At 41.9% G+C, this 27,927-nt stretch overlaps 1 protein-coding gene across 1 annotated transcript in view; it reads right to left on the bottom strand.

The window, feature by feature from the left end:
- The window catches only part of FREM2 (FRAS1 related extracellular matrix 2), a 322,606-nt gene that overhangs the window by 271,476 nt on the left and 23,203 nt on the right, over positions 1-27,927 (bottom strand). Inside the window, exon 2 of the mRNA XM_029602748.1 lies at positions 26,605-26,694. Coding sequence (XP_029458608.1) covers positions 26,605-26,694 — 90 coding nt within the window. The remainder of the gene's footprint in view (positions 1-26,604; positions 26,695-27,927) is intronic.

The following is a 27,927-nucleotide window of genomic DNA, read 5'->3' as shown; positions in this document are numbered from 1 at the left end:
CTGTGTACATCAAGTAGAACTAAAAAATGATACATATTATTAAATAGTGCTTGACTTGTTTCATTATGTATTGGCAAACTAGGTGTCCTGTTTCTACTACAAATTATAAAAAGACCATTAACACACACTTTTACTATAAACCTGTTTTACTGTAAGAAATAATAAAAAAACAAAGTTGAAAACTGAAAAGTAAAATGCAACTTAATATTTATAGTTCCCCATGAAATCCTAAGAAGAGTAAGGAAAACACTAGTCTGTGATATACAGAAAAAAAAGAGATATAATTCATAACGTTCCACATAAATATGTACAAGGTATGATTATTAAAAAAGGGGATCTTTTATTAGTAACGCTGATTTAAGCAGTAATACATCTTAGTATACATTTAACACAGGAGCCTACCTACTAATTAATCCATGCTAAATTTGGAAGATCAGCACAGGTAACCTTCCAAATCTAGCACCCAGCGTACAAAGCTAATGATATGCAGGTAGCAGCATCCAGTGGTACCGGGCCAGGTCCAGCAGCGTCTTCCACCTTCGCCTTTTTCCCAATGGGGAAAAGGAAGCAAAGCTTAAAAAGGTTCGGGGCTGGTGACCTGAAATGGGCATCTTAGTGGCTACTGCAATCTCACACTAGCACTTAGCTTTATCTTCCCTACCCTCCCAAATCAAGCACTCCACCCAATAAAAATATTCCTGATAAAAAAAAAAAAGCTAACTAGTCAAGACCCTCAAAAGAAAAAAATAACCCTTCCAGATCAGGGAATTCCTCATATTGTCCATCCAGTAGGAGGAAAGGCTTGTGTTGGCCTCCTGATCACTTGAGCCTTCAATATCGCTCTTTGTTTTTTCGCTCTTTTCCCCAGAAATATCAGGGAAGAGGATCTTCTTTATCGGATTGGCTTTCCAGACACAAAGTTCATTAAGGGGAGGGGAGGAGATCTAGCCTCTCCCCCTGACATTTTTGCCATTCCCCCTTTTGAAAGCAGACAACACATACAGGGGTAACACAAGCCTCTCCTAAGAGGTAAATTTCATAAAGCAGTGCATCTTGTATAGAAAAAGATAAGAACCAATCAGTTTATAACCCTATGATCATAACCCATGCTAAATGCTATTAAAGCACACTAAAGCACACTAGCATGCACTAGTGATTAACATTACATAGGGGCCTATGCACTAAAACACACACTAAAATGGATCTGAATGAGTGAGAGACTAATTTTTTGTATGCCTGCTAAATGCATCTTCCATAGTGAGTGTGCAAAATTAGCATACACGCTACCCCATAAAGTGTATCATGCACAAACTGAAATATTGCACGCTAAACAGCGTCAAATGAAAATCCTAATTAGCATAATCAAGGGCTTTGCTAGGTACTTCAAAGATCCAGGGCATGGGCTCATAGATCCTTTCCTCCCCCCCTATCACCTCCCTCTGCCTACCCAAGAGTTACCAATTTTGTCACACACCAGGACTGGACATTTCAGGACCCGGGGGGGGGGGGGGGGGGGGTTGGTGACCCAAACTTCCCTTCCTCTCATTTGCATAAATTTGCCACCACAGCCCCTAAACCTGTTTCCTCTCTCTTTCTTCCACTGTTCCTTCTATTCTAGCATCCTCAGGACTATGGCAATGAACAATCTATGAATGGATCAATAGGGCCATTAACAATGAGTAATACACCAATGAATCAACTTAAAACGCCATAAAAATGATGGAACATAATCTGCATAGATACATGCATTCCATTAATTGTATGCACACATGTATTATGGGTAAATTGCTCATTTTTCCCACAGTTATGGAAATATTAGGAGTGCATCAATCATCCCTACTTTTCACTGATCTCTTCTTAATATGCTCTCACAGCTGGCTGAGGGACCCTGACACAGCAGAGAACAGCACACAGCCTTTGGGTTTTAGTATTGTAGGCATTTAATAACTGTGCTGTCTTTTTAATTTGATGCCAAAAACAAATTGACAATGAATCCTCTAAATAAATGAATTATAGTTACAATATGGTAAACTTCCCATACCAAAATTTGACTAACTGCCAGCACTCAAACAGTAACAACCCTACCTATGAAATATTACACTGCAAATATTACCATTAAACACCAATGCACTTCCTATTATGAAACAGAACATCCAAGCTGCTATAGATCCATACACAGAAACTACACGTTAGCCTCCGTCACACATGTAGAGCGTAGACAGACCCTCATCAAATACAGAATAAAGACACTATAGAGTAAATAGAAACATGCAGACAAAAAGTGAACTGGAAGCCGCAACAAGCCAAACTGTGCATGCAGTGCAACAGTGGAAAAACAGAAACATCACATTAAACACCAAATCATAAAAATCAATAAATATAAAACATCTTGCGCATACACACACACATACACACACAAAAATGCTCTCACTCTCTCTCTCTCTCCAGAACATGGATGCAGCAGAAGCATCCTCCTTGGGCCCATGCAGCATGTCTCATACACAAATGCTTTGTCTCACTCTCAATACTTTCACCCATGGTATCACACACAAGCTCACTCTCTCTCTCTCTCCCCAGAACATACAGGGTGCAGGCAGCAGTAGCCTTCTCCTTTCTGCCTCGTGGGCCCTGCAGACATAGCAGAAGCCTCCTCCCTTCCACTGGCAAGGGGAAGGACCCAGCAAGCACAAGCAAAGGGGAATTGAAAAATGAAACAGCTTAGCTGTGGCCACAGCTGAGACTCTCAGTGCAGGGGGCCCCATGTGCCCAGTTTTAACTACTCCTCTTGAGCATAATTCTGCAGGGATAGCCAGGTCACACATGCCTGGCCAGTACTGACTGAAACACATGAGGAAAAACACCCAGGAGCCCCTGCTTCCAAGACAGATAGAGCCAGCGTTACTGAATACAACAGAAGCTATGAAAGTGCGGGCTGACCACCAGTTGGCAGTACAACAAAAACACAGAAACTATGCAGAATAAATGGATAAAAACTGCAACAGTCATTCACTGAAAGTGGCCCAGTGCTTCATTACCATTCTCTTACCACTAGAGATCTTCTGTGTTTATCCCATGCTTTTTGAAGTCTGTCACTGTCCTTGTCATCACCACCTCCTCCGAAGGACATTCCAGGCATCCACCACCTTCTCGGTGAAAATATACCTCCTGAAATAGTTCCTGAATCTACTCCCTTGGAGCTTCATTTTGTGACCCTTAGTTCTATAGCTTCCTTTCCATTGAAAAAGCTTGGATTCCTGCACATTAATATATTTCAGGTATTTATATGTCTGTATCATATCCTCCTGTCTCGTCTCTCTTCTAGGGTATAGCTATTAAATTCCTTCGGTCTCACCTCATAGGACTTTTGATACAAACTCTGCACAATTTTGGTTGCCCTTCTCTGGACCATCTCTAGCCTCTCTATATCCTTTCTGAGATACAGCCTCCAAAATTGATCATCCTACTCCAGGTGAGGCCTCACCAATGACCTGTAAAGAGGTATTATTGCCTCTCTTTTTCTATTGGGTATGGTTCTCCCTATGCATTCAACCCTCCTCTGGCTCTGGACACCACCTTATAACACTCTTTTGCTACCTTGAGATCATCTAACACTTTCACACCAAGATCCCTCCCCTGATTGGGAAACATCAGTTCTTCACCATTGCTCCCATTTATTACTGCACCACCAAGTGCCTGATTCTGCACTTTTTTGGCATTGAATCTTAAGTACCACGTATTAGACCATTGCTCAATCTTTCTTATGTAGCCTCCACCTTCACTAGGCCACATAAAATGATGAGAGGTGATGACATAATTTGAAACAGGTCACTCTCAAATTTAGTGGGTTCAACATTATGGGTCAGGCAGATAGTAAAGTGGCCCCAGATAGAAAACAGGGGTAGCTCGCATTCTCTTCACTAGTCAGCGAGAACACCCATTTTCTCCCCTCCATGAACCTTAGCCCTGTAAGCTATTCCCTTAGTGATGACATAATAAAGTATCGAGACATAGCCACTTAATACTCAGATAAACCAAAGTTTTCCCCTTAATTTTTGGTTTTCTAGCCAGTTACAATGTACAGGAATGGAATCATAGAAACATAGAAACATAGAAATGACGGCAGAAGAAGACCAAACGGCCCATCCAGTCTGCCCAGCAAGCTTCACACATTTTTTCTCTCATACTTATCTGTTTCTTTTAGACATATAAATACTGAATACTCAGAATTCATGGGACATAACAGTCAGAGTAAAATCTCCCAACCATACACTATCTGACACCCCCCAAGAATAATAAAAGTGTCAATCTCTCATCCTTTGCTTGAGCAGAAATTAGATCTCCCAACTCAACCTATCAACACTTTTCTGGAATCTATGGCTTACGTCCTTCTCCCTGCTATAGTACCCAAAGTTTCCACACATTAGGTATTCTTCTCATCTCATCCCAACCAGTTATAAAAACACAGAATAGGAAAATGTATTCCAAAATTCCACATCTTTTTCAACCCTAATGTGGGACATTGGAGTTACCTCCCTTAATCATGGGGCTGCCGAGTACCGGATTGGTTAAAAGGGGAGGTGAAAGAAGCTATTTTAGCCAAAAGATCTTCATTCAAAAATTGGAAGAAGGATCCAACAGAAGAAAATAGGATAATGAATAAATGTTGGCAAGTTAAATGTAAGACATTGATAAGACAGGCAAAGAGAGAATTTGAAAAGATGTTGGCCGAGAGGCAAAAACTCACAGCAAAAACTTTTTAAAATATATCCGAAGCAGAAAGCCTATGAGGGAGTCAGTTGGACCGTTAGATGATCGAGGGGTTAAAGGGCATTTAGAGAAGATAAGGCCATCATGGAAAGATTAAATGATAGTGTATAACACATTGAAATCGTCGGTTCAGGGTGCTGCGGCAGTCAAAAAAGCAAACAGAATGTTGGGAATTATTAGAAAGGGAATGGTGAATAAAACGGAAAATGTCAAGATGCCTCTGTTTTGCTCCATGGTGAGACCGCACCTTGAATACTGTGTACAATTCTGGTCGCCGCATCTCAAAAAAGATATAATTGCGATGGAGAAGGTACAGAGAAGGGCAACCAAAATGATAAAGGGAATGGAACAGCTCCCCTATGAGGAAAGACTAAAGAGGTTAGGACTTTTCAGCTTGGAGAAGAGACGGCTGAAGGGGGATATGATAGAGGTGTTTAAAAATCATGAGAGGTCTAGAACGGGTAGATGTGAATCAGTTTTTTACTCTTTCGGATAATAGAAAGACTAGGGGGCACTCCATGAAGTTAGCATGTGGCACATTTAAATCTAATCCGAGAAAGTTCTTTTTCACTCAACGCACAATTAAACTCTGGAATTTGTTACCAGAAGATGTGGTTAGTGCAGTTAGTATAGCTATGTTTAAAAAAGGATTGGATAAGTTCTTGGAGAAGAAGTCCATTACCTGCTATTAATTAAGTTGACTTAGATAATAACCACTGCTATTACTAGCAAAGGTAACATGGAATAGACTTAGTTTTTGGGTACTTGCCAGGTTCTTATGGCCTGGATTGGCCACTGTTGGAAACAGGATGCTGGGCTTGATGGACCCTTGGTCTGACCCAGTATGGCATGTTCTTATGTTCTTACCACCTACTTCTAGTCATTCCTCCTTGGACCTCTAGAACTTCTCATTTGTTCTCCCCGCTACATCCGTCCCATAGCATGCAGGGCTAACCAGTCACCTTCACTCTCTGGAAGCCACTGGGGCCCTCCTCATCTTAGATCAACCTTTTCTCCTTTCTCCGTCATCTTTTCCCTCAGGTGGATGAAACAGCTTGGTACTCCATTGTTCCTTTCCCATTTTTGTGAGGAGGAAATAATTCCTTTACACCGTGGCCTTGAGCTTTTTCCCTTGAGGTGAAAAGCTCATGCAGGGGCTTCTGCATACTGGAGAGGTCGGCGGGCCCCACCAGCCCACAGGACGTCTACTCCAGGCTCGTTATATCCTGGAGATCGCTCTCTCTACCTGCTTCATCTTAGAAAGAAACCATTCATGTCAAATGCCCCAGATTTTATATTTCCCCAGGACACAGCTTCCACCAATCATATTAGCCCATGCTCTTAAGGGGACAACACACCACCCCCTCATTCTCAACATTAAAATATCACAGTGAACTTCCCCACCAAATGTCAGCCTGTGAATATTGATATTCACATTCCCCACCAAATGTTCATATTCACATTCCCCACCAAATGTCAGCCTCATGAATATTCATGAGGATTACATATTCAGTTGAAACATTTTAGATAAAACTTTGAACAATGAAAATCCTGTGGCCAATTCCACCAAGACTATCTGGTACTACTAGAAGTCTAAAAAAGCACTAATTTGGGGGATCTCCCCCACACTTAGATTGCTTTCCATTCTGTCTACTCCTTCAGAGGTGTCCACTCTTTTGCAGCTCTTAGTGTCATCTGCAAAGAAAAAAAAAAAAAAAAACATTTCCCTCTAACTTCTCCGCAATATTGTTAAAAATATTGAATAGAATTGGCCCTAGGACCAAATCCCTGAGGCACTCTTGTCACCTTTCTCTACCCAGAGTGAATTACATTTATCATTACTCTCTGTTATCTATCACTCAACCAGCTTCTAATCCATGCCACTATCTTGTGAACCATCCTCAGGCTGCTCAGTCTGTAAATGAGTATCCTATGCAGGACAAGATCAAAAGCTTTGCTGAAATCTAAGTAAACCACATTCAAGCATGCCCTTGATCTAATTCTCTAGTTACCCAATTAAAGACATCAATAATGTCTTACAGAATCTGCCTGCAGTAAAACAATGCTGCCTCGGGCAATCCACCAGATTGTAGAAGGTCTACTATTCTTTTCTTCAGAAATGCATCCATCAATGTTACCACCACCAAGGTAAGGCTAATCGGCCTGTAGTTTGAGAGAACTGCATTCAGATTTGCAGGGACTAGCAGGGGAAATCCAAGGGAAGGTTTTCTTACCAAGAGTACCTACTGCCAGGGTGTACATAATTGCTATTGACTAAAACTGTGACTTTTGGAAATATATTCTTTTTGTACTATACTGTACCCATGACAATTTTTACCTGCAGTGAAGCCAAGAGTGAAAAGGTTTAATTTTTATACAGTAACATAGTAATGACAGCAGATAAAGACCAACTGGTCCATCCAGTCTGCCCAGCAAATTTCTTATGGTAGTAACTGTCGCACCGTGCAGGTTAACCCCGTGTGTTCCTGGAACACTTACAGGGGCGGTGGTGGTTTCTTTGGCTGAGCTGATGCAGAGAACCTCCAGAATACCCTCAAGGACCTTGAAACACTGTTCCTTTCTCCCTCTTCCTCCCCCCCACAAGTGCAGGAAGAACCCAGGAACATGGGTGCAGCAGGGCCCATGACCTCCCACGAAAGTTCTTGTCATTGAGAAGAAAGGGCTACACAAGCAAAAAAAAAAAAAAGCAAGCAAAACCACAAACAAAAAAAATAAAGATCAAAAGAAAAAAATAAAAGGGTTTCAAGAGAAAACATTTTTTTTTTTTGCCCTGGTTCTTAAAAGTTTTGGCTGGTGCCCAAGTTTTCAAAATATTTTTCCACTCCTATGTTAATCTGATACCAAGTTATTTAACACAGTTGGCAATAAGTACAATGTAAAACAGTATTAGTTAAAAATAGTTTACTTCATTTTAGATGTTAACCTCACAGTTAACAGTTTAGCTGATCTGACATGTAAATATTAGCTATAAAATTGCTCTTCTGCTCTTTCTTTATATAAACTCTCCAAGCATAGTGCAGAGCTGTGTCCCAGTGATGCAGATACCTTGGCTGACTTGAACATGGGATTAGTAAAATTGCATTTAGTAGTTGATGTGTGGGCTGAACCAGAAGGCTCTTTGTACAGGGGGGAGAGGTACTGAGGAAAAACAGATCCACGGAATCATAAACGTCTTATCCTTCCTAAATTAGTTGCAAATATTTGGCAGTTCTTTCAATACATTGACTTTTCTTTTTGTAAAGTACCTTACTGTACTGAAATATAACTTTGGTATTTATCCACTGACCATGAAAAATGTATCGCACCTTCTTGGAGCAACACTGGTCTATATTTAATTGAAGCATACGCAGCTCTCTCTGGTAGTTTATGAGAAAAGAAAAGGCAATGCAAGGGTAATTCATTTTGACATGTCATTCTAAAATAACCAGATCCTTCCTCTACATTGTTCTGTACAAAATATCCCACTATAACTCCCCCTTGCCTTCAAAGGGCTTAAAAGGACAGAACAGCAGAGCCCTGCCATAGACCATGCTTTGAGTGAATTTCATGCTCAGGTAAGCTTTTTGCAAATCCTCATTTCCTACTAATGTACTTCCATGAAGAACACACTCTGTTATAGTAGGGCAAATAAAATAGGGAGTTCACCATAAGAGGATTCTTATGAAATAATGCAGGATTAATGGCAATAAAATGTCACATCTGTAGTGCACTGAAATCTGAAGTAGATTAGCAGCTGTATGCCCTACCTCGCTGTACCAGAAGCAGCACCAGATGTCACAGGGGTTTGAAAGGGGGGTGTTAGTTTTAGTTTGCTGTTTTAACTATGTGGCAAACATTTTCTAACCCCCTTCTGGGTACATCTCTATTCTAAGGGGTCGCAGTCCGTAGCAAAGCTCAATCCCAATGTAGCCCTGCAAACAAACAGAGATGTGGATCCTCCTCCATGGAGGAATAATTACCTTCAGGACCAAGGAGACACTGCACACAAGGTTTTGGTGTTTCAAAATAAATAAAAGTTTTTACTAAAGTGTGCAAATTAGAAAGCTGCAATTTGTACATTCATTTCTATGAGGGGAAAAAGATCCTGATCTGTTATGTGTGAACAATGACCTTTGCAAAAAGAGTGAAAAGTGGGTGTTGGGTGTCTGTCCACAGGTAAGAAGCAGCGTGGAAAGAAGAAACAAGAAGAGGAGACAGCAGCCCATGCAGTGCTCTGATCAAGGAGTCTGAAAGAAGTCCAGAGGAAACAGGTAGGAAGGTGGGCTGGAGAAAGACGCAAGCATTTGGAGAAACAGATAGCAAAAAGACTCCTTGGGAGTCACAGAGCCCAGCATTCATCCAAGGGAGCCTTAAAGTCCAGGAAAAGGAGCATGGGATCCCAGGAGGCTGTGTCTGCAAGGATAAGAAACCTCCTGGTGATATCTCAGTACTTATCAAAGCAGCATCCGCCTGGTCCTGCTGTGATATCTCAGTACCTATGAAAGCAGCATCTGCCTGGTCCTGCTGTGATATCTCAGTACCTATCAAAGCAGCATCTGCCTGGTCCTGCTGTGATATCTCAGTACCTATTGAAAGCAGCATCCACCTGGTCCTGCTGTGATATCTCAGTACCTATCAAAGCAGCATCCGCCTGGTCCTGCTGTGATATCTCAGTACCTATCAAAGCAGCATCCGCCTGGTCCTGCTGTGATATCTCAGTACCTATCAAAGCAGCATCCGCCTGGTCCTGCTGTGATATCTCAGTACCTATCAAAGCAGCATCCGCCTGGTCCTGCTGTGATATCTCAGTACCTATCAAAGCAGCATCCCCCTGGTCCTGCTGTGATATCTCAGTACCTATCAAAGCAGCATCCACCTGGTACTGCTGTGATATCTCAGTACCTATCAAAGCAGCATCCGCCTGGTCCTGCTGTGATATCTCAGTACCTATCAAAGCAGCATCTGCCTGGTCCTGCTGTGATATCTCAGTACCTATCAAAGCAGCATCTGCCTGGTCCTGCTGTGATATCTCAGTACCTATGAAAGCAGCATCCGCCTGGTCCTGCTGTGATATCTCAGTACCTATCAAAGCAGCATCCGCCTGGTCCTGCTGTGATATCTCAGTACCTATGAAAGCAGCATCCGCCTGGTCCTGCTGTGATATCTCAGTACCTATCAAAGCAGCATCCGCCTGGTCCTGCTGTGATATCTCAGTACCTATCAAAGCAGCATCCGCCTGGTCCTGCTGTGATATCTCAGTACCTATCAAAGCAGCATCTGCCTGGTCCTGCTGTGATATCTCAGTACCTATCAAAGCAGCATCCGCCTGGTCCTGCTGTGATATCTCAGTACCTATCAAAGCAGCATTTGCCTGGTCCTGCTGTGATATCTCAGTACCTATCAAAGCAGCATCCGCCTGGTCCTGCTGTGATATCTCAGTACCTATCAAAGCAGCATCCGCCTGGTCCTGCTGTGATATCTCAGTACCTATCAAAGCAGCATCCCCCTGGTCCTGCTGTGGCTCTCTGCTCAAGTTTAGCAGAAAGGGAGAGTGAAGTTCAACGAGGAGCAATCAGAAGACATTTCAGATCTACTGAGAAACTGTGTGTAAAATGTTATTTTTCTCCTTTTCAATTTGCCTAGCATTGCATTTTAGCATTTCAAACCCACACAGGGAAATTTCGAGTCAAAATGCCTCGTTAAAGAAAAGATTTAATGATGCATTCCATGCCAACCTGACTCCTAGGTGGGTACTGAAAAAGCATCATTTATTTCCGGCTTTGTTACAACACAGTTTCGTTTCAATTGAGTTTTATCAGGTGTAGCTATAAAATCAGAATGTTTCAGAAACCATCTGGGGAAACATATTTTTAAAAACGAAAGTCATGTGGGGAGGGGGGGAATATTACAGTTCCATTTTAGAAGCCTACCTTATAATAAAGCTGGTTTTAACTTGCAGGTCCAGAACTCTTGTGTTCCTTACAGATGCAGCAGTTTCTGCAGTTGTCCTGCATGAGGCCCAGCTATTAAAAAGTCTTTTCTCATCTGTGCTATAGGGCCTGGTGCATGAATGCTACAATATGGAACACTGGAAATTTAAGTTCTAATCTGCTTGATCAGCATGCTATCAGTACCAATCCAACACAGAGAAAACTAAAGAAAGAAAGAAACTGAAAGTCATCAGTTTTGGCTTAAACATTCAGAAAATGAGCAATAAAAACAATTATTTTCATCAGTCTTAGGGATGAACAAAATCATTGTTCTAGTGTACAAAATAATATTTTAAGAACGTTCCAAGAATTTATTTCCTCTCTTTTGAGGAAGAACAAAAAACAGGGGAATGGGGTGAGATCACATTTTAGCCAAGACAGGGCACAAGTTTTTGTGGTCCTCCAAAGGAGCCGTAAAGATTTTATTGATTAGTGCTCAACGCTTATTCTAGAAATGCTGGATGTCATAAATATACTGCATAGAGCAGTATGTCTTCTGAGATGACAGTCAGCAACTGCAAAACCAAATATAGAAACCCTGCAGGGAGCAATCTTGCACAAGTCACTCCTTTCTGCTCGTAGTGCACAAGATGGACATATGCAGTTCCTACAGCTATCTGACAGCTATTCCATGCAGAGTTCTATTCAAGCAAAAAAACCGAGAAAATCAGCCTTTTCTGATCTTATAACTACTTTATAAAACGAAGAAGAAAAATAAGAAGTTTTCTCTTGGTTTAAATGTGTTTGGTCACTCCTATGAATTGCTCTCATTATTCCTGGATGTAATAAATGATTGCTTCATGGAGCAATTGGTTCAGGAACCAACAAGAGAGGGAGCTATTTTAGATTTAATTCTTAGTGGAATGCAGGATTTGGTGAGAGAGGTAATGGTGGTGGGATCACTTGGCAACAGTGATCCTAACATGATCAAATTTAAACTAATAACTGGAAGGGGGACAATAAGTAAATCTGCAGCTCTAACACTAAATTTTCAAAAGGGAAACTTTGATAAAATGAGGAAAATAGTTAGAAAAAAACTGAAAGGTGCAGCTGCAAAGATTAAAAGTGTTCAACAGGCTTGGACATTGTTTAAAAATACAATCCTAGAGGCGCAGTCCATAAGTATTCTACGCATTAAGAAAGGTGGAAGGAAGGCAAAACGAGTACCGTCATGGTTAAAAGGTGAGGTGAAAGAGGCTATTTTAGCCAAAAAAAAATCCTTCAAAAATTGGAAGAAGGATCCATCTGAAGAAAATAGGATAAAACATAAGCATTGTCAAGTTAAGTGTAAAACATTGATAAGACAGGCGAAGAGAGAATTTGAAATGAAGTTGGCCAGAGAGGCAAAAACTCATGATAAAAACTTTTTTAAATATATTCAAAGCAAGAAACCTGTGAGGGAGTCGATTAGACCATTAGATGACCGAGGGGTTAAAGGGGCTCTTAGGGAAAATAAGGCCATTGCATAAAGACTAAATGAATTCTTTGCCTCTGTGTTTACTAATGAGGATGTTGGGGAGATACCAGTTCCGGAGATGGTTTTCAGGGGTGATGAGTCAGATGAACTAAACAAAATTACTGTGAACCTGGAAGATGTAGTAGGCCAGATTGACAAACTAAAGAGTAGCAAATCACCTGGACCGGATGGTATGCATCCTAGGATACTGAAGGAACTCAAAAATGAAAGTTCTGATCTATTAGTTAAAATTTGTAACCTACCATTAAAATCATCCATTGTACCTGAAGACTGAAGGGTGGCCAATGTAACCCCAATATTTAAAAAAGGCTCCAGGGACGATCCGGGTAACTATAGACCAGTGAGCCTGACTTCAGTGCCGGGAAAAATAGTGGAAACTATTCTCAAGATCAAAATCGTAGAGCATATAGAAAGACATGTAATGGAACACAGTCAACATGGATTTACCCAAGGGTAGTCTTGCCTAACAAATCTGCTTCATTTTTTTGAAGGGGTTAATAAACATGTGGATAAAGGTGAACCGGTAGATGTAGTGTATTTGGATTTTCAGAAGGCGTTTACAAAGTCCCTCATGAGAGGCTTCTATGAAAACTAAAAAGTCATGGGATAGGAGGTGATGTCCTTTCGTGGATTACAAACTGGTTAAAAGACAGGAAACAGAGAGTAGGATTAAATGATCAGTTTTCTCAGTGGAAAAGGGTAAACAGTGGAGTGCCTCAGAGATCTGTACATGGACCGGTGCTTTTCAATATATTTATAAATGATCTGGAAAGGAATACGACGAGTGAGGTTATCAAATTTGCAGATGAATCAAAATTATCCAGAGTAGTTAAATCACAAGCAGACTGTGATACATTACAGGAGGACCTTGCAAAACTGGAAGATTGGGCATCCAAATGGCAGATTAAATTTAATGTGGACAAGTGCAAGGTGTTGTATATAGAGAAAAATAACCCTTGCTGTAGTTACACGATGTTAGGTTCCATATTAGGAGCTACCACCCAGGATAAAGATCTAGGCATCATAGTGGATAATACTTTAAAATCGTCGGCTCAGTGTGCTGCAGCAGTCAAAAAAGCAAACAATGTTAGGAATTATTAGGTGAGACCGCACCTTGAATACTGTGTATAATTCTGGTCGCTGCATCTCAAAAAAGATATAGTTGCGATGGAGAAGGTACAGAGAAGGGCAACCAAAATGATAATGGGGATGGAACAGCTCCCCTAGGAGGAAAGGCTGAAGAGGTTAGGGCTGTTCAGCTTGGAACTTTGGTTGGGATCTACCAGTAGCCTCAGGTCCTCATCTTTATTTCAGCTGCTCGCAGGTTGGAATCCACCTGCAGCCCCCATTTTCTCTCTCTCTCACACACACACACACAACCCAGGCAGCTCCCATTCTCTCTCTCTTTCTCTAACACACACAACCAGACAAGCTCCTATTTACACCCACATACCCCAGGCAGGCTCCCATTCACACACACACATACACATATGCAGCCCAGGCAGGTTCTCATTCACACACTCATCCCAGGCAGGCTCCTATTCATTCACACGTACACCCATCCCAGGCAGCCTCCCATTCACTCACACATATATACACACCCATCCCAGGCGCATCCCATTCACACACACACACACACACACACACACACACACACACACATACACCCATACCAGCAGCCTCCCATTCATACACACACACATCCATCCCAGGTAGCCTCCCATTCACTCACACATATATGCACACCCATCACAGGCAGTCTCCCATTCACATATACACACACACACACACCTATCCCAGTCAAGCTCCCATTCATACACACATACACACCTATCACAGGCACACACCCACTCATTCCAGGCAGCCTCCCATTCACTCACACACACACACACACACACACACATACACACACATATGCAGACCAGGCAGTCAGGGTCCATGGGTCATTCCTCCTCCACTGCTGCAGTCAGCCTGTTCCTTTGTGGAGAAAAGCTGTTCTGCAGCTCGTCTTCCTGTACTGACCATGAGGTAATTCAATACTTGCAGTGCTAGCACTTCCTGTATTCTCATCTCGCGAGAATACAGGAAGTTCTAGCACCGTGAATGTTGACTATCGCGGGGTCAGCACTGGAGGAGGAGCTGAAGGACGGGCTTCCTCTGCTGTGGCCTCCTGCTTCTGCCGCCAGTGGGATCAGGTCCACCAGCAGCACCACGGACCTCCTCCTCTTCTCCTGCCACCAGTGGGATTAGGTCCACCAGCAGTACCATGGGCCTCCTCTTCTTCCGCCACCAGTGGGATTGGGTCCACCAGCAGCACCACGGGCCTCCTCTTCTCCTGCCACCAGTGGGATCGGGTCCACCAGCACCACCACGGGCCTCCTCTTCTCCTGCCACCAGTATGCATGAAAAATTAAGCCGAGACACAGAGGAACATGGACATTACAATAAGCTCTGGGGCTTCCACCAATGTTTTTTTTTGAGGCTCCTGAACTTTTCCCAAAAGCATACAGACTCAACATGTATCTCAACAGGGATTTTTTTCCTATATTAAGTTGAAAAGTCTATAAAGTTAAGAATCGCTTCATTCCAAACACTACTGGTGTGAGCTGTTTGCTTGAGTACTGACCAGTCTTTAAGGAAAACTCTGGATTATGTCTCACGTCAAGTCACCAATTTTCCACACAAAAGAAATTGCTCAAAACCAAGTTGACAGCTGTACTGCAACAAAAAAAAAAAAAAGCATGTCCCTATGTCTTCATATACAGAGGGGACTGTACCACCACAGAATTACAATACGTGCTCAAGGCATCCAGACAACATACAGATGTACAGTGTTATGTTCCACTCAAAGTCTTAAATGTCAATGACATTTTTCTTGCCGTAGTTTCCAAAGTAATAAGTACGAATGTCCCTGAATGCAGACAATGTAGTACTGTGCCTTATTTCCTATGAAAGGCACAGGGCTTGACACTGAAGCTAATTTGTGTGTTAACTCTCACTCCAAATGGAACAGTGCCATCTTGCATAGTTGAAATGCTAACACTCTTCGTAACCACAATTTTCTCAGTATCATATTTCATTCACTTGTGTAACACCATGAAGTTCATCACCTATTACCACTTGTTAAGCTCCATTAATGATGGGTTTCAACCACTTCTCTAGCTTCTTCTCAATCAATGATACGTCATTCTCAAACAGAAAATGAAGGGACGGCTTCTCAGCTGGCCCCAGAACACCTCAGATAACCTAACCACTTAGCTATCTTAACTCAATTTCAGCCGCAACGCATCCACCTAACCTGCGGCTGAAAGTTTGCCAAACTCTAGCTGGGTAAAACCTATTTAACTAGGTTCAGGCCTGTCCTTCATGTTCCCAGGTTTGCAGATGAAATTAAACTGGCAAATGTTTAAAATCAGCTGGTTAAGTCTTCCCCTGACCCCAGGACTACCCACTATTGCATGACTAAATCTAGACACTAGGCAAATCTACGAGGCTAGAAATTTTCATCCCATGGGATCTAGCCACCTAACTCTTCCTCAAGCTTCTCGAGATACCAATGGGTCCATGAGCTAACCCATTTAAACAAAAAACACCCAAACAACTGGTAACACTGCAGAAATGTTAAATTGTTCCTACATGCAAACAACTGCAAGAACATAATCAAAATTCATGTTCTTTCTAACCTACAATCTTCAGGCGTCTGCTTTCTGGTTACTGTTATTGGTTGTACAGATATAAAGGTCAACAAAACAAAACAAAAAGATATTTTGATTGGACCAACTCAATGCATTTGTTGACTAGCTTACAGGAGCTATACTTATTTCATCAGGTCAACACCGAATAAACAGGTAAGAATGAAAAAAGTGGCATAAGACTCAACAAAACACTATGCTGTAAGCTATGCCAACACACATCACAGGACACCACAGTTATTCCCATGGGAAAAATAATCATCATCATTTGTTTCACGCCTTTCCAACCCGGAGTTCAAGGCATATTACAGAGGGGCCAATGTAATAAGCCACGTTAACCCTAACACAGCTTTTTACTCCCATTTTAAGTGCAGTTTTTCAGCGCAAACATAACCTCACTATGTAATAGGGATTTTAGTGCAGAAAAACAGACGTAATAAGTCAGGGCAAGATCAGCTCATCTCCATGAAAACTGCAAGGAGGCATGAAAATGGGAACGCTGCCTAACGCACAGTTTTTTACTGCAGGAAATTTAACTGCTAGTCATAAACAGGAGTTAAATCCAATCCCAATCCCCTTTCAGAACTCAATGGACAGCCATCTGAAAGAGGATTGGTCTTTTTTTAGTAACAGCTGACAGTGGAGGAACCAATCAGCAGACAGTGAAGACATAAATAAATGAATATTAATATCTACAACCTACCGACACTTAATAGTAATTTATTTGCTCCTTTGACTCTAAGAAGTATAACATGTTGTAATATTAAGTTTATTAGAGGTGTGGTTAAGGATTCAGTTGTACTTTGAGTATGGATGTACGTCCTTTTTCCTAGGTTTCCTATTTTCATTTACCTCATTATGCTATTCCCAGGCTTTCCCTTGTTGCCCTTTTGATGGTAGTTTCATTATAAGGCTTATAAATTTAGGTAATATATTTCCATTAATGGTATTATTTTTCTAGTTTTGGCCTTCTTCACCCATGTCAAGTTATGCTTGTATATGTAATGATTAATGCAATAAAAAAATGATTCACTCCTTCACTGTCTGCTGATTGGTACTTCCACTGTCAACTGTCAGTGAAAGGACCAATCCCCTTTCAGAAGGCTGTCCTTTCAGAATTCTGAAAGGGGACTGGTCGTTTTATTGACAATGAAGAAACCAATCAGGAAATAAAGTCTTCTCTGGCTGGGGTTCTCGGGGATGGGGGAAGATTTGGAGGGCTCGGAGCTATTTGTTTTTTTTTATTGAAGGAAGGCAGATGGATGGGAGGGCATTCACCCCACTAGGCTCAGTTAAATCGGCCCATTGGAGAGTAGGACGTTAGGACGGAGGATGGGAATTGCACCGCTCAGCCCGATAATTTTTTTTTTTGGAAGGTTGATGGGAGAGAGGGGGTTCCGCTGCCCAATTGTGAACTTGGGGAGTTTGTTTTAGCATAGATTTTGTATTAATGGCATGCAAAATAGCCAGTGAGTAAATAAAGCTGTTTAGCATGCATTTCTTTTTTTTATTCCTGGTCTATTTACATGTCATTAGCTTTCTGCATCCCACAGGCCCTCCTGTCTTTACCATGTACATTAAATAAAACCAGTGGAAATTTAACTCCAATTTTAGCATGGGTTTTATTACGTTGGTCTAGAAAATGCACTGGATTAGACATACAAATCAGTGATGAAGAAAGTTACAGCATATAAAGATTATTAGGTTATTTAATAGGAATATAGAAATGCCTATACGGGATTTGCTAGGTTTAAATAATTCTAGTATAGCAGGTAGCTCAGTTATAGTATTATCCAGGTACTAGATCTTAGAATCATAGTGCATTATAATCTAGGTATTAATAGTGACGGAGCTATGGCATCATAAGGATCTATATACAAAGGTAATAAGGAGGACTATATACAGAAGTTAACATCTTAATAATTTATATACATAACTGTTGCAAGTTATATACAAGATTTCTGTTATCTCAATTTTGTTGATAGTCCTTGTAAGGTGCTTTAAAGTTACATTCAGAGTCTTTCATACAGCGTGTATCATTGGTGTGTAACAAATGCTGCTTCAAAGAGCCATGTTTTCAACAGTTTTCTGAAAGATAAGAGATCTGGAGCAAGTCTAATGTGGAGCAGTAGGGAGTTCCAAAATGCTAGTGCCAAGTCCGCAAAGGAGATGCTGTTTGTACTCTTCCTCTTAGGTACTATTTATTATTCAATGCAGAAAATGTGATGAGGGATGCTACACTGGCAAAACAGGCCAGATGTTAAAAAAGGCAAGAATAAACTCACACAGACACACAGCTATCTACCATACAGAAGAGCAAGTCAACTACTCGGTGGAGAAACATTATTTGGAACCAGACTGCTGAATCAATGATCTTATGATCAGGCTACTGAAAGGGAAATTCAGAACAATCCAGGAACAGATGTTCAATTACAGAAAAAGTTAATGCAAGAAAGTTTATGCAAGGGGATAGACAATAATTCTGAAGCAGAAATGCCCAACCAATGATACCCTTGCCAAAGAACGCAAATGTTCTGGAATAAGTTGAGGAAAGAAACAAAGGTCCGATCAGTTCTTGAATAAACTTGAAAAGGAAATTGGTATAAGAATGGCAAAAGAAGATGTGAGATTAAGGAAATAGCATAAATAGAGTGCTTTTTTGGCTCAGAAATTATTATAGGTGTAACAAGCCCCATGACTTAGGAGCAGCATTGCAGCCTACTGCACAGAAGACCTCTGTCCAACATGAGTCATGACTGACACAGACGGTCGTATGCTGGAGACCCAAAAGCCTGGGCTGCAGAAGTGACCAGTACTGCAGTGGGCAGGATTGGAGGATTCCCTTTCAGCCTCTGGCCGTCACGGCACATCGGTTCTCCTGGAAGAGCCCCTCCAACATAGGGAGAGAGAGAAAAAAATACTCCAACAATCCAAACTCGGAGGGGGAGACATGTTTTGCATTCTGCAAACAAGGGCTTATTAACATTACCCTCTGTACATTCTGCACATCTGAATCAGGTTAGAGAGAGAGCTCTATCACTGGCAGGACCCAAAATTTGGAATACTATACCAACAATTTTAAGACTCGAGACTAATTTTAAACAGTTTAAACGTGAGTTAAAACCTGGCTTTTTAGCAAAGCATACCCAACTCAATCATAGTATGTTTTAGTTCACATTTTATGCTTTTACAGTTTTAATTCGTTTCGTTACTTTCTAAGTTTATTCTTCTTACATTGAATTTTTACATTGAATTTTACTGAGTTAAGCGTTTTGGTATCATTTTAGTAGTTATTATTATTTGTTTGATTTTATGCAAGGGGATAGACAATAATTATGAAGCAGAAATACACAACCAATGATACCCTTGCCAAAGAACGCAAATGTTCTGGAATAGGTTCGTGGATTACAAACTGGTTAAAAGACAGGAAACAGAGAATAGGATTAAATGGTCAATTTTCTCAGTGGAAAAGGGTAAACAGTGGAGTGCCTCAGGGACCTGTACTTGGACCGGTGCTTTTCAATATATATATAAAAATGATCTGGAAAGGAATACGACAAGTGAGGTTATCAAATTTGCGGATGACACAAAATTATTCAGAGTAGTTAAATCACAAGTGGACTGTGATACATTACAGGAGGACCTTGCAAGACTGGAAGATTGGGCATCCAAATGGCAGATGAAATTTAATGTGGACAAGTGCAAGGTGTTGCATATAGGGACAAATAACCCATGCTATAGTTACATGATGTAAGGTTCCATATTAGGAGCTACCAACCAGGAAAAAGATCTAGGCATCATAGTGGATAATACTTTAAAATCGTCGGCTCAGTGTGCTGCAGCAGTCAAAAAAGCAAACAATGTTAGGAATTATTAGGAAGGGAATGGTTAATAAAACGGAAAATGTCATAATGCCTCTATATCGCTCCATGGTGAGACCGCACCTTGAATACTGTGTACAATTCTGGTCGCCACATCTCAAAAAAGATATAGTTGCAATGGAGAAGGTACAGAGAAGGGCAACCAAAATGATAAAGGGGATGGAACAGCTTCCCTATGAGGAAAGGCTGAAGAGGTTAGGGCTGTTCAGCTTGGAGAAGAGACGGCTGAGGGGGGATATGATAGAGGTCTTTAAGATCATGAGAGGTCTTGAAGGAGTAGATGTGACTCGGTTATTTACACTTTTGAATAATAGAAGGACTAGGGGGCATGCCATGAAGTTAGCAAGAAGCAAATTTAAGACTAATCGGAGAAAATTCTTTTTCACTCAACGCACAATAAAGCTCTGGAATTTGTTGCCAGAAGATGTTGTTAGTGCATTTAGTGTAGCTGGGTTCAAAAAAGGTTTGGATAAGTTCTTGGAGAAGAAGTCCATTAAGGGCTATTAATCAAGTTTACTTAGGAATAGCCACTGCTATTAATTGCATCAGTAGCATGGGATCTTCTTCGTGTTTGGGTACTTGCCAGGTTCTTGTGGCCTGGTTTTGGCCTCTGTTGGAAACAGGATGCTGGGCTTGATGGACCCTTGGTCTGACCCAGCATGGCAATTTCTTATGTTCTTAAGATTTTTAGTTAAGAATTTTTAACGAATTGTTAGGTTTTTTAATGTTTTTTAATTGATAATTATAAGGATATGAATCTGAATTTGTATTTAGATCTGAAATATTGTTAATATGTTGTGAACCATTATGATGGTGTGTTTTAGTGATGGTATACAAAACCTAATAAATAAATAAATAAATAAATGTTCAGATTCTCCATTTTGTGAGTCACTCTTATTCCCACATTTACTACAGTACAAACTGTGGGATCAGCCATTCTTAGAGAATACAATCAATAAATATTTGGTGGAGCCTTTTCTCTCCACATTTCACTCGGATCTCTCATTGCTCGGTTTAAAATGAAGATTCTCACAGAAGTTTGACTTCTCACCAGGAACATGGAAACCAGCCTCACTCTGTGTGCCACTGACACTCTTCTGAGCCACACAGCAGCAATGCTTTGATATTCATACACAGCAAAGGGGAAAATGACAGAAAACTAGGCCTTTTATTTTCACATGAAACCATAGAACCTACCTGTATAATTTAGCTATTACGCCAAACAAAGGCAACCATTAGTACCTCAATCACCTTTCCAGCAATTCTCAACACAAATCTGTTCCCCCCTCAGTCAAGAATCTTGCACTAAATTTTTGCAATCCAATCCAATGTTTTCCGCAGACTGAATCAATACTAAACCATTCATGCAAACAGCACCTTACCACCCAGCTAAGGAATGTGTAAATAACAAGGAAGGCGTCTGGCACTGGTAAAGAAAAAAAAGAACAAAAATAAAATAATCAATTCAACTTGCACGTTTTCTTTACGGCCTTTTTTAAAGAGGCGAAGAGGGAGGCAGAGGAAGAGAACGACAGAAGGGGCAATTATTAAAGCCTTTTGCCCTGGCAGCCAAGCCTTTACATAGGTAAAATGACTTGTCAGAAAGTTGCTTCCTCTGCCCAGCCGTGCTTAAAAGTCTGTGCAGGCTTCCATAGCTTGAGTACTCTCAGCTGGAGAGAGGAGGGAGGCGCTCCCGGGGTCGGCAAGAGGGCGTGGTGGGGAAACGGCGCATGGACAGTACATTACATAGTTCTGTGTTGCGCAGAGGTTTCGCCCACGCTAAGAGGAGGCGCAGAGTCCACGGGGGCAAGTTACACTTCACTCTTGGAGCCAGTTTTTAAAGGGAAGCCCACTCACATACTCTTCCTTTGAAACTTACCTACAAAATTTACAGGTAAGAAGGTACCCACGGACTTTGCAACACTGCGAACTATTCAAAATGTAAGGATGTGAATCTTAGAAAATACGATAATGATTTCGATGCAAAAGAAATACGATGAGATTTAAAAAAATAAATAAATAAATCTTTCTCCTCAGTTGGGGGGTCCTATTGAAAAGAAAATGAAAACTAATAATGGAGCAGGAGCAACTCTGTCTTGCAAATCATGATCCTGCCATCCATCTGAAAGAAAGCCACAAAACAGAAGGAAACTGCTAAAAATGAAAGGACAGTACATTAAAAGGAAAGTTATTTTGCTCATGTCTCCACTTTCCTACTCCTCTAGATGGAGATGTACTAAAACTGTGCTAAAAATGTGCACAAAAATTAATCATTTGGTTTACTATCAATGTAGTAAACTAATGGTGTGTAAAGTGTACTATGAAAAGCCCACCAAGCATAATGCAGGTGCACTATGCACAGCACTCGAATTAGTACCTAGGCCCCATAGAAAAAAAAACAAACACTAACTAAATCCTCCTCCTACCCACCCGTTTGAATTAAAAATGAAACCCTCAACCCCTGATCTCTCCTCCCAATTGCCCATAATAAAAGAAAATGAAGCCCCTATGACCAAACTAAACCAAATGCCCTCCTCAAACCGCTGATCCCACCCATCTGAGCTAAAATAAAACAAAGCCTCCAGAACCCCCAAAACTTCCTAAAGCCAAGGCAGCAGGCAGACACAACTTTACTTCCTCCCTGCCTGTCATTCAGCTTGGTTCTGGTTCCACCTACTGCCAGTTCAAAGTTCACGCCACTGGTAAGCAGCAGTGTGGCCAACCTCACTTATTTCCCACGAGTTTGGGTTGTTTTCATAGTGATTTGCCTTTTTTTTTTTTGCATTCACGGGTTGCTTATAATTGGGCTTTTTAAACTCCAAATCATGTTTTTTTGGGCTTGGTGAACGGGACTTGTACCCTGCTGCTCCTGTGATTGGCTGCTGTTGCCGATAAGGCCGGGCCAAAGAAGTGGCGTAGCTACGGGTGCACCTGAGTGGGCCATGGCCCACCCACTTTTCATGCAGGCCTATAACAAACAGTCTCGGGGCACTGGGGCAGCCAATCAGCAGTGCAGGCACTCAAGAAAGATTCTCAGCAGTGTCGGGTGACCAAGTCAGGCAAAGCGTGGTTCAGTACTTTGGTTGCTTTGAACCACAATTTTCTGAACCTCAAGAGGAGAAAAAGCTTTTAAGCAGCACGGCAGGGTGTGAAGCACTCAGCTGGCAACAGTCAAAGAGAATAGGTACCTGGAGGAGGAGAAATGAATGTGAAGGGGGTGGGAGGTGTGCTGGGAGGGGGGAATGAGTGTGAAGGGCCAGAGTCTTGCTTGGAGGGGGTAGGGAAAGGAATGAGTGTGAGGGGCCAGAAATGTGCTTGGAGGGGGAATGAGTTTGAGAGACCAGAAATTTGCTTGGAGGGGGTGGTGCGAGGGAATGAGCGTGAGGGGGCCAGAGATGTGCTTGGAGGATGTGGGGAGAGGGAATGAGTGTGAATACATACATTCTAATAAAAGCAGTTTTAATCTTAAGTGTTTTTGGCTTGGTTTGGTTTTTTGGCAAATAACACTTGTTCTTTCATGACTACCTGGCATCCTGCAGGGCCAGTAAGAGGAAGGGCTGTGTTCGCCTGCCAGCACCACCTTAGGAACTTTTGTGGTGGGTTGGGGGGGGGGGGGGGGGGGAATCAGGAAGTTCTCAGGTCTGAATCAGGTGGGTAGGAAGTGGAACTGGAAAGAGGAATGGGGAAGTCTTTATTTGGATCGGATTGGGAGAGGAAGAGGAGGACCTTTTTATCAAATGTCCTTCAGGGAGCAGGACAAGGACATGGCCTCCCCCCGCAGTAATAAACCGCTAGTGTGCCAAATCTGCTGACCCTTGACAGAAATTCAATTTAAGGTACTAAAAGAACACTTTAAATGTAGCTTCTGCGCTGGTGGCCTTTGTACATAGCATGTTAATTAATACACTCGTTATCAGCGGTTAGGGCATGCATGAATGTTAACATATTTAGTACATTGTCCCCTTACGGGGGGAAAAAGGAGCAACCACAGGAGAGCAGATCTACCCTTCAGCTTTTCTTTTTCGTTAAGCTCTTATGTTTCCAGGAACCCTTTTAACAGGGCCGATGGAAGCAGTAGGCAGACTAGGCAGCCACCTAGAGCACCACAGTTCTGGGAGCGACGTTGGCTAGGACGGCACATCCTTTTCCCCCCAAAGAAAGTTGTGCCCCACGTCTCACGCATGCGGGAACAAAGACGTGCCATCACTTCTGCTGCTGCTGTCAGGAGGATTGGCAGCGCACCTGGGAAAAGCCGCTCACCAGCGCTGTGATCTAGGGGAGAGGCAGCTACAGCATCTGCCCAAAGGAACAATGTGATGGACGCCATGGGAAGGAACAGGAGGCCAGAGTAGGGTCAGCCCCCCACCCCTGAAGGAGCAGCGTGGCCTACACTGAGGGTAAGAGTGGGTGGCCAGAGTAGGCTCGGCCCAACTCCATCCAAAGGAGTCCTCCGGTAGGCTTGGCGGCAGTAAGAGAAGGTTGCTACTGCTTTTTCCCCAGCTTGTTCTTGGCGTCAACATTAAGGATACATGAAATATACAATCGTAGTCCGTGAATAACTTTACAAATATAAAGCAGAATGTACACATTTGCTGTAGGTCTTAAAGAGACACTTTGCAAACGGACAAATCTGATCTTTGGCGAACCTGAAACTGCACAATATGTTTTGCTGAAATTTACAGTGAAAATCATAGAAATAACTCTATTAAACCCTCAATTTTCCTATATATTTGTGGTGAATTTGCCCTGCGAAGCAGATTTGTTTTTTTCCCATGGAAAATGTGCAAAAGTAAAACAGCCAACATTCTCCTATTTCACTTTTCACATGGAAGGCCTTTGCCCTTCTCTAGCCAAGGTACAGTGCTGGATACGCTGAAGACCTCTGATTTTCAGCTTTCTGACATACTCTCTTCCTCCTCCTCCTCTACTGTTTTTTTTTCGCTGTTCAGTTTAGGAGTAAACAGTTCAGCTGCCAGAACTGCAAAGGCCCAGTATCTGTACCGGTAAAGGATGAGAGGGATGACTGACAAATAAAATGGAGGAGCAGATTGGCCAAAGGAACAGAGAAGAGTCAGGCTTGCAGTAGACATGGGGCACCATTCCTTGCTAGAGCATTTTCTAATTTAAGGCAAGACATTGTGCTCAGTAACCCTGCAGTGAGCTGACCCTGTGCCTCCACAGCCGTATTTCTGTCTGAAATGGAAGAAAAAGAAACAGCTGGAGGGGGGGTTTCTGGCTGTCAAGGACAGCTGCATTTAGATGCCCTGTGTTTAGAACTAGGCAGAGGGTTGATTTGAGTAGCACTAGCAACTATTGCTGGCTTAGGCACAGCACTGAAGGGTTCAGCCCACAAGAGAGCTTCCATGGGGACCCTAATCACCATGTAAGATTATTCCAGGAGAAAGTACAAGAAAACCACAGGAAGCAAACATGGCGTGGGGTGGGTGAGGGTGCAAAACTGCAGGGCCATTCAAGACAAGAAAGCAATGCAATTACACTGGAGCAGGGTCTTGTGCTGAGCTGAACTGAACTGGAACCACAAAAATAACTCTTACAAGATTCCGAGAGTATGCAGGAGCAAACGCCACCCTGTGCAACTGAATTATAGTGTGAGGATGTAGGAGACAGACCACCCTGGGACACTAAGGCTTTCAAACATGAGCAATCCTATATAATTTTAAATAGCATCATTTATTATATCATAACTTGCCTAATTACAGTACCGTAGATCAGTATGTAGACAACACTAAACCCAAGTAAAAGAATGAGGCGTCTGTTGTGTTATTCTAATACCAGAACACTGAAAGCATCTGTATCCAAAAGTGCAACGCTTACATTTTGAGAAATGCATCGCATTTCTCCATTTTGCACACTGTTTTTACAATCCTAAAATATTTTACAAATTAAGCATTTGCATATGATCATTTTACATCTTAGGAACCTGCCTTGGAGTTTTATCTGAATCCCACAAATCTATCCAAGTTGTACTGATAGTACACAAACTTTTTCACTCTTAGAGTAGTTACTCCAGGGTGCTCAGCAGTGGCACAACCAGCACTATTTTCATATATTGTATGTAGGGTCGTGGATGCACATCTTCCATAGATTCACTGTTGTTTGCATTCACACAAGGAGACCAGACTGCAAGTTTCCCTAACAAGTGAAGAAGTTTCATTCTAGAAGTAACTAATAATGAATTAAATGCATGGTGAACGGTGTTTTGGAGTCAGTTCCAGTATTAAGTGTGAACACAATAGGAAACGAATAGATATATAACCCTGCAGTAGTTTCCCCAGAGTGACAAAAACAAGGAGTGAAACCAGATTAACTAATCCAGAACTGAAAACTGGTATAAAACTGATCCACAAGCAGAAAATCTGTACAATTCATGAGTGAAAACTATTTCCCTGGGTGGGATTAATGACATCAGGAATAATAGGGAACTTGTCCTTCAGTCTCTTTCTCAACTGAAGTGAGCAGCACTAGCCTAGAGTGAATATTTACCCAATACCACGTTAAAGCCATGTTTAAAAACCGTATCAGTTCGAGTAACTACTGAACTCTAAAGAATAGCTGCCTAGCAAGACTGTAACATTTTCCTTGAATTCAAATTACTGAGTCCACCTTAGATCTATGAGACTGCTATAATAATAGTTCCCAGCAAGAAGAACACTCAGATGTGTAAGATACCAGCTTATTGGGGCTTCCTGTAATTAAGTGAAACATCTGCTAAAATGAAAAGCAGAAAATACTTAGCCCAAAGCCAAAATGTTCAAAGCAAGGAGAAGCTTACTTACCAGTATCTTCAACTGTAAAATGGAACATGTCACTGGTAGCATTAACCCCTTCTCTCAGAACGTAGCAGATCTTCATATCGTCTATGTCGGCTAGAAGCATTAAAAAAAAAAATGTTTAATGGTTAATGCAGTCATTACCTTTGTTTGCTTGATTTTATTTGGATTTGCTTTTCACCACAGCCTTTGCCCTTACCCCTCTCACTGCCATTTACATCCAAAGTGGGGGCACGATGGGCCTCTAAACTCAGCTTCCAGTAGTTTTTAGGATCCCCCTCCTTCTTCTGTGACCCTGTCCCTGGGTGAGGGATTCACAAACCATGACTCATTTCGTAACTAGGTATGTACTGTGTGTGTATGTATAATATACACATACATACACACAAACACAGTACATACCTAGTATGTTGCCATGGGACAGGGTCATAGAAGAAACTTCATAACAACCCCAATGCCAACCCCTTTTAGATTAAGAACCAGAAACAGAGTCTGGGAATCAGTTCCAGATCTCCACTGTTACTGGGCTACTGGGTCAGCCAAAGAAACTGATGCTGTAATCCCAAAGCAACATAAAAATGGTTTTAACTGGGTATGATGAGCTGTGAATGGACTGACACAAGACTATTAAACAGAAAATGTCATAAAATAAATATTAATGATTAAAACTAGACAGTGTTTAATTAAATATTTACAGTTTAGTCGTGTTAGGAAAGTATACAAATCATCTCAATTTAGATGTGGCAGGGTTTTTGTTGGGTTTTTTTTGTTTTTTTAAATAAAACGAGTGGTATTACATGCTTAAGCAAACATTCTGTATGTTGTTTGGTAAGCAGTAATAATTATGATTACTGGATGTCTTTTTATGCTTAGGGGTGGATTTTAAAAGGAATACGCGCATAACCCTTTTAAACCCGCTCCTGCGCGTGCCGAGCCTATTTTGCATAGGCCCGGCGACGCGCGCAAGCTCCGGGACACGCGTATGTCCTGGGGCTTGAAAAAAGGGGCGGGGAGTGGGCGGGGCGAGGGTGGGACCGAGGCCTCCGGCATAGCGGCCGGCATAAATAAAAAACTAAAGGTGGTGGGGGGAACGGAAGGAAAGTTCCCTCTGAAATCGGAGCAGCCTCTGAGGAAATGGGGAAAGCCATCGGGGCTCCCCTAGGGCTCGGCGCACGCAAGGTGCACACGTGTGCACCCCCTTGCGCGCGCCGACCCCGGATTTTATAACATACGAGCGGCTGCACGCGCATGTTATAAAATCTACGCCCGCGCGTAGATACGAAAATCTGGCCCTTAATGAATATTGTGCTAAGCTACATTTTAGAAGTC

Source organism: Rhinatrema bivittatum, chromosome 5 (genome assembly GCF_901001135.1).
Source record: "Rhinatrema bivittatum chromosome 5, aRhiBiv1.1, whole genome shotgun sequence".
Lineage (NCBI taxonomy): Eukaryota > Metazoa > Chordata > Amphibia > Gymnophiona > Rhinatrematidae > Rhinatrema > Rhinatrema bivittatum.
Note: the sequence above shows the minus strand (reverse complement) of the source record. Positions and strands in the feature narration are given on the sequence as shown.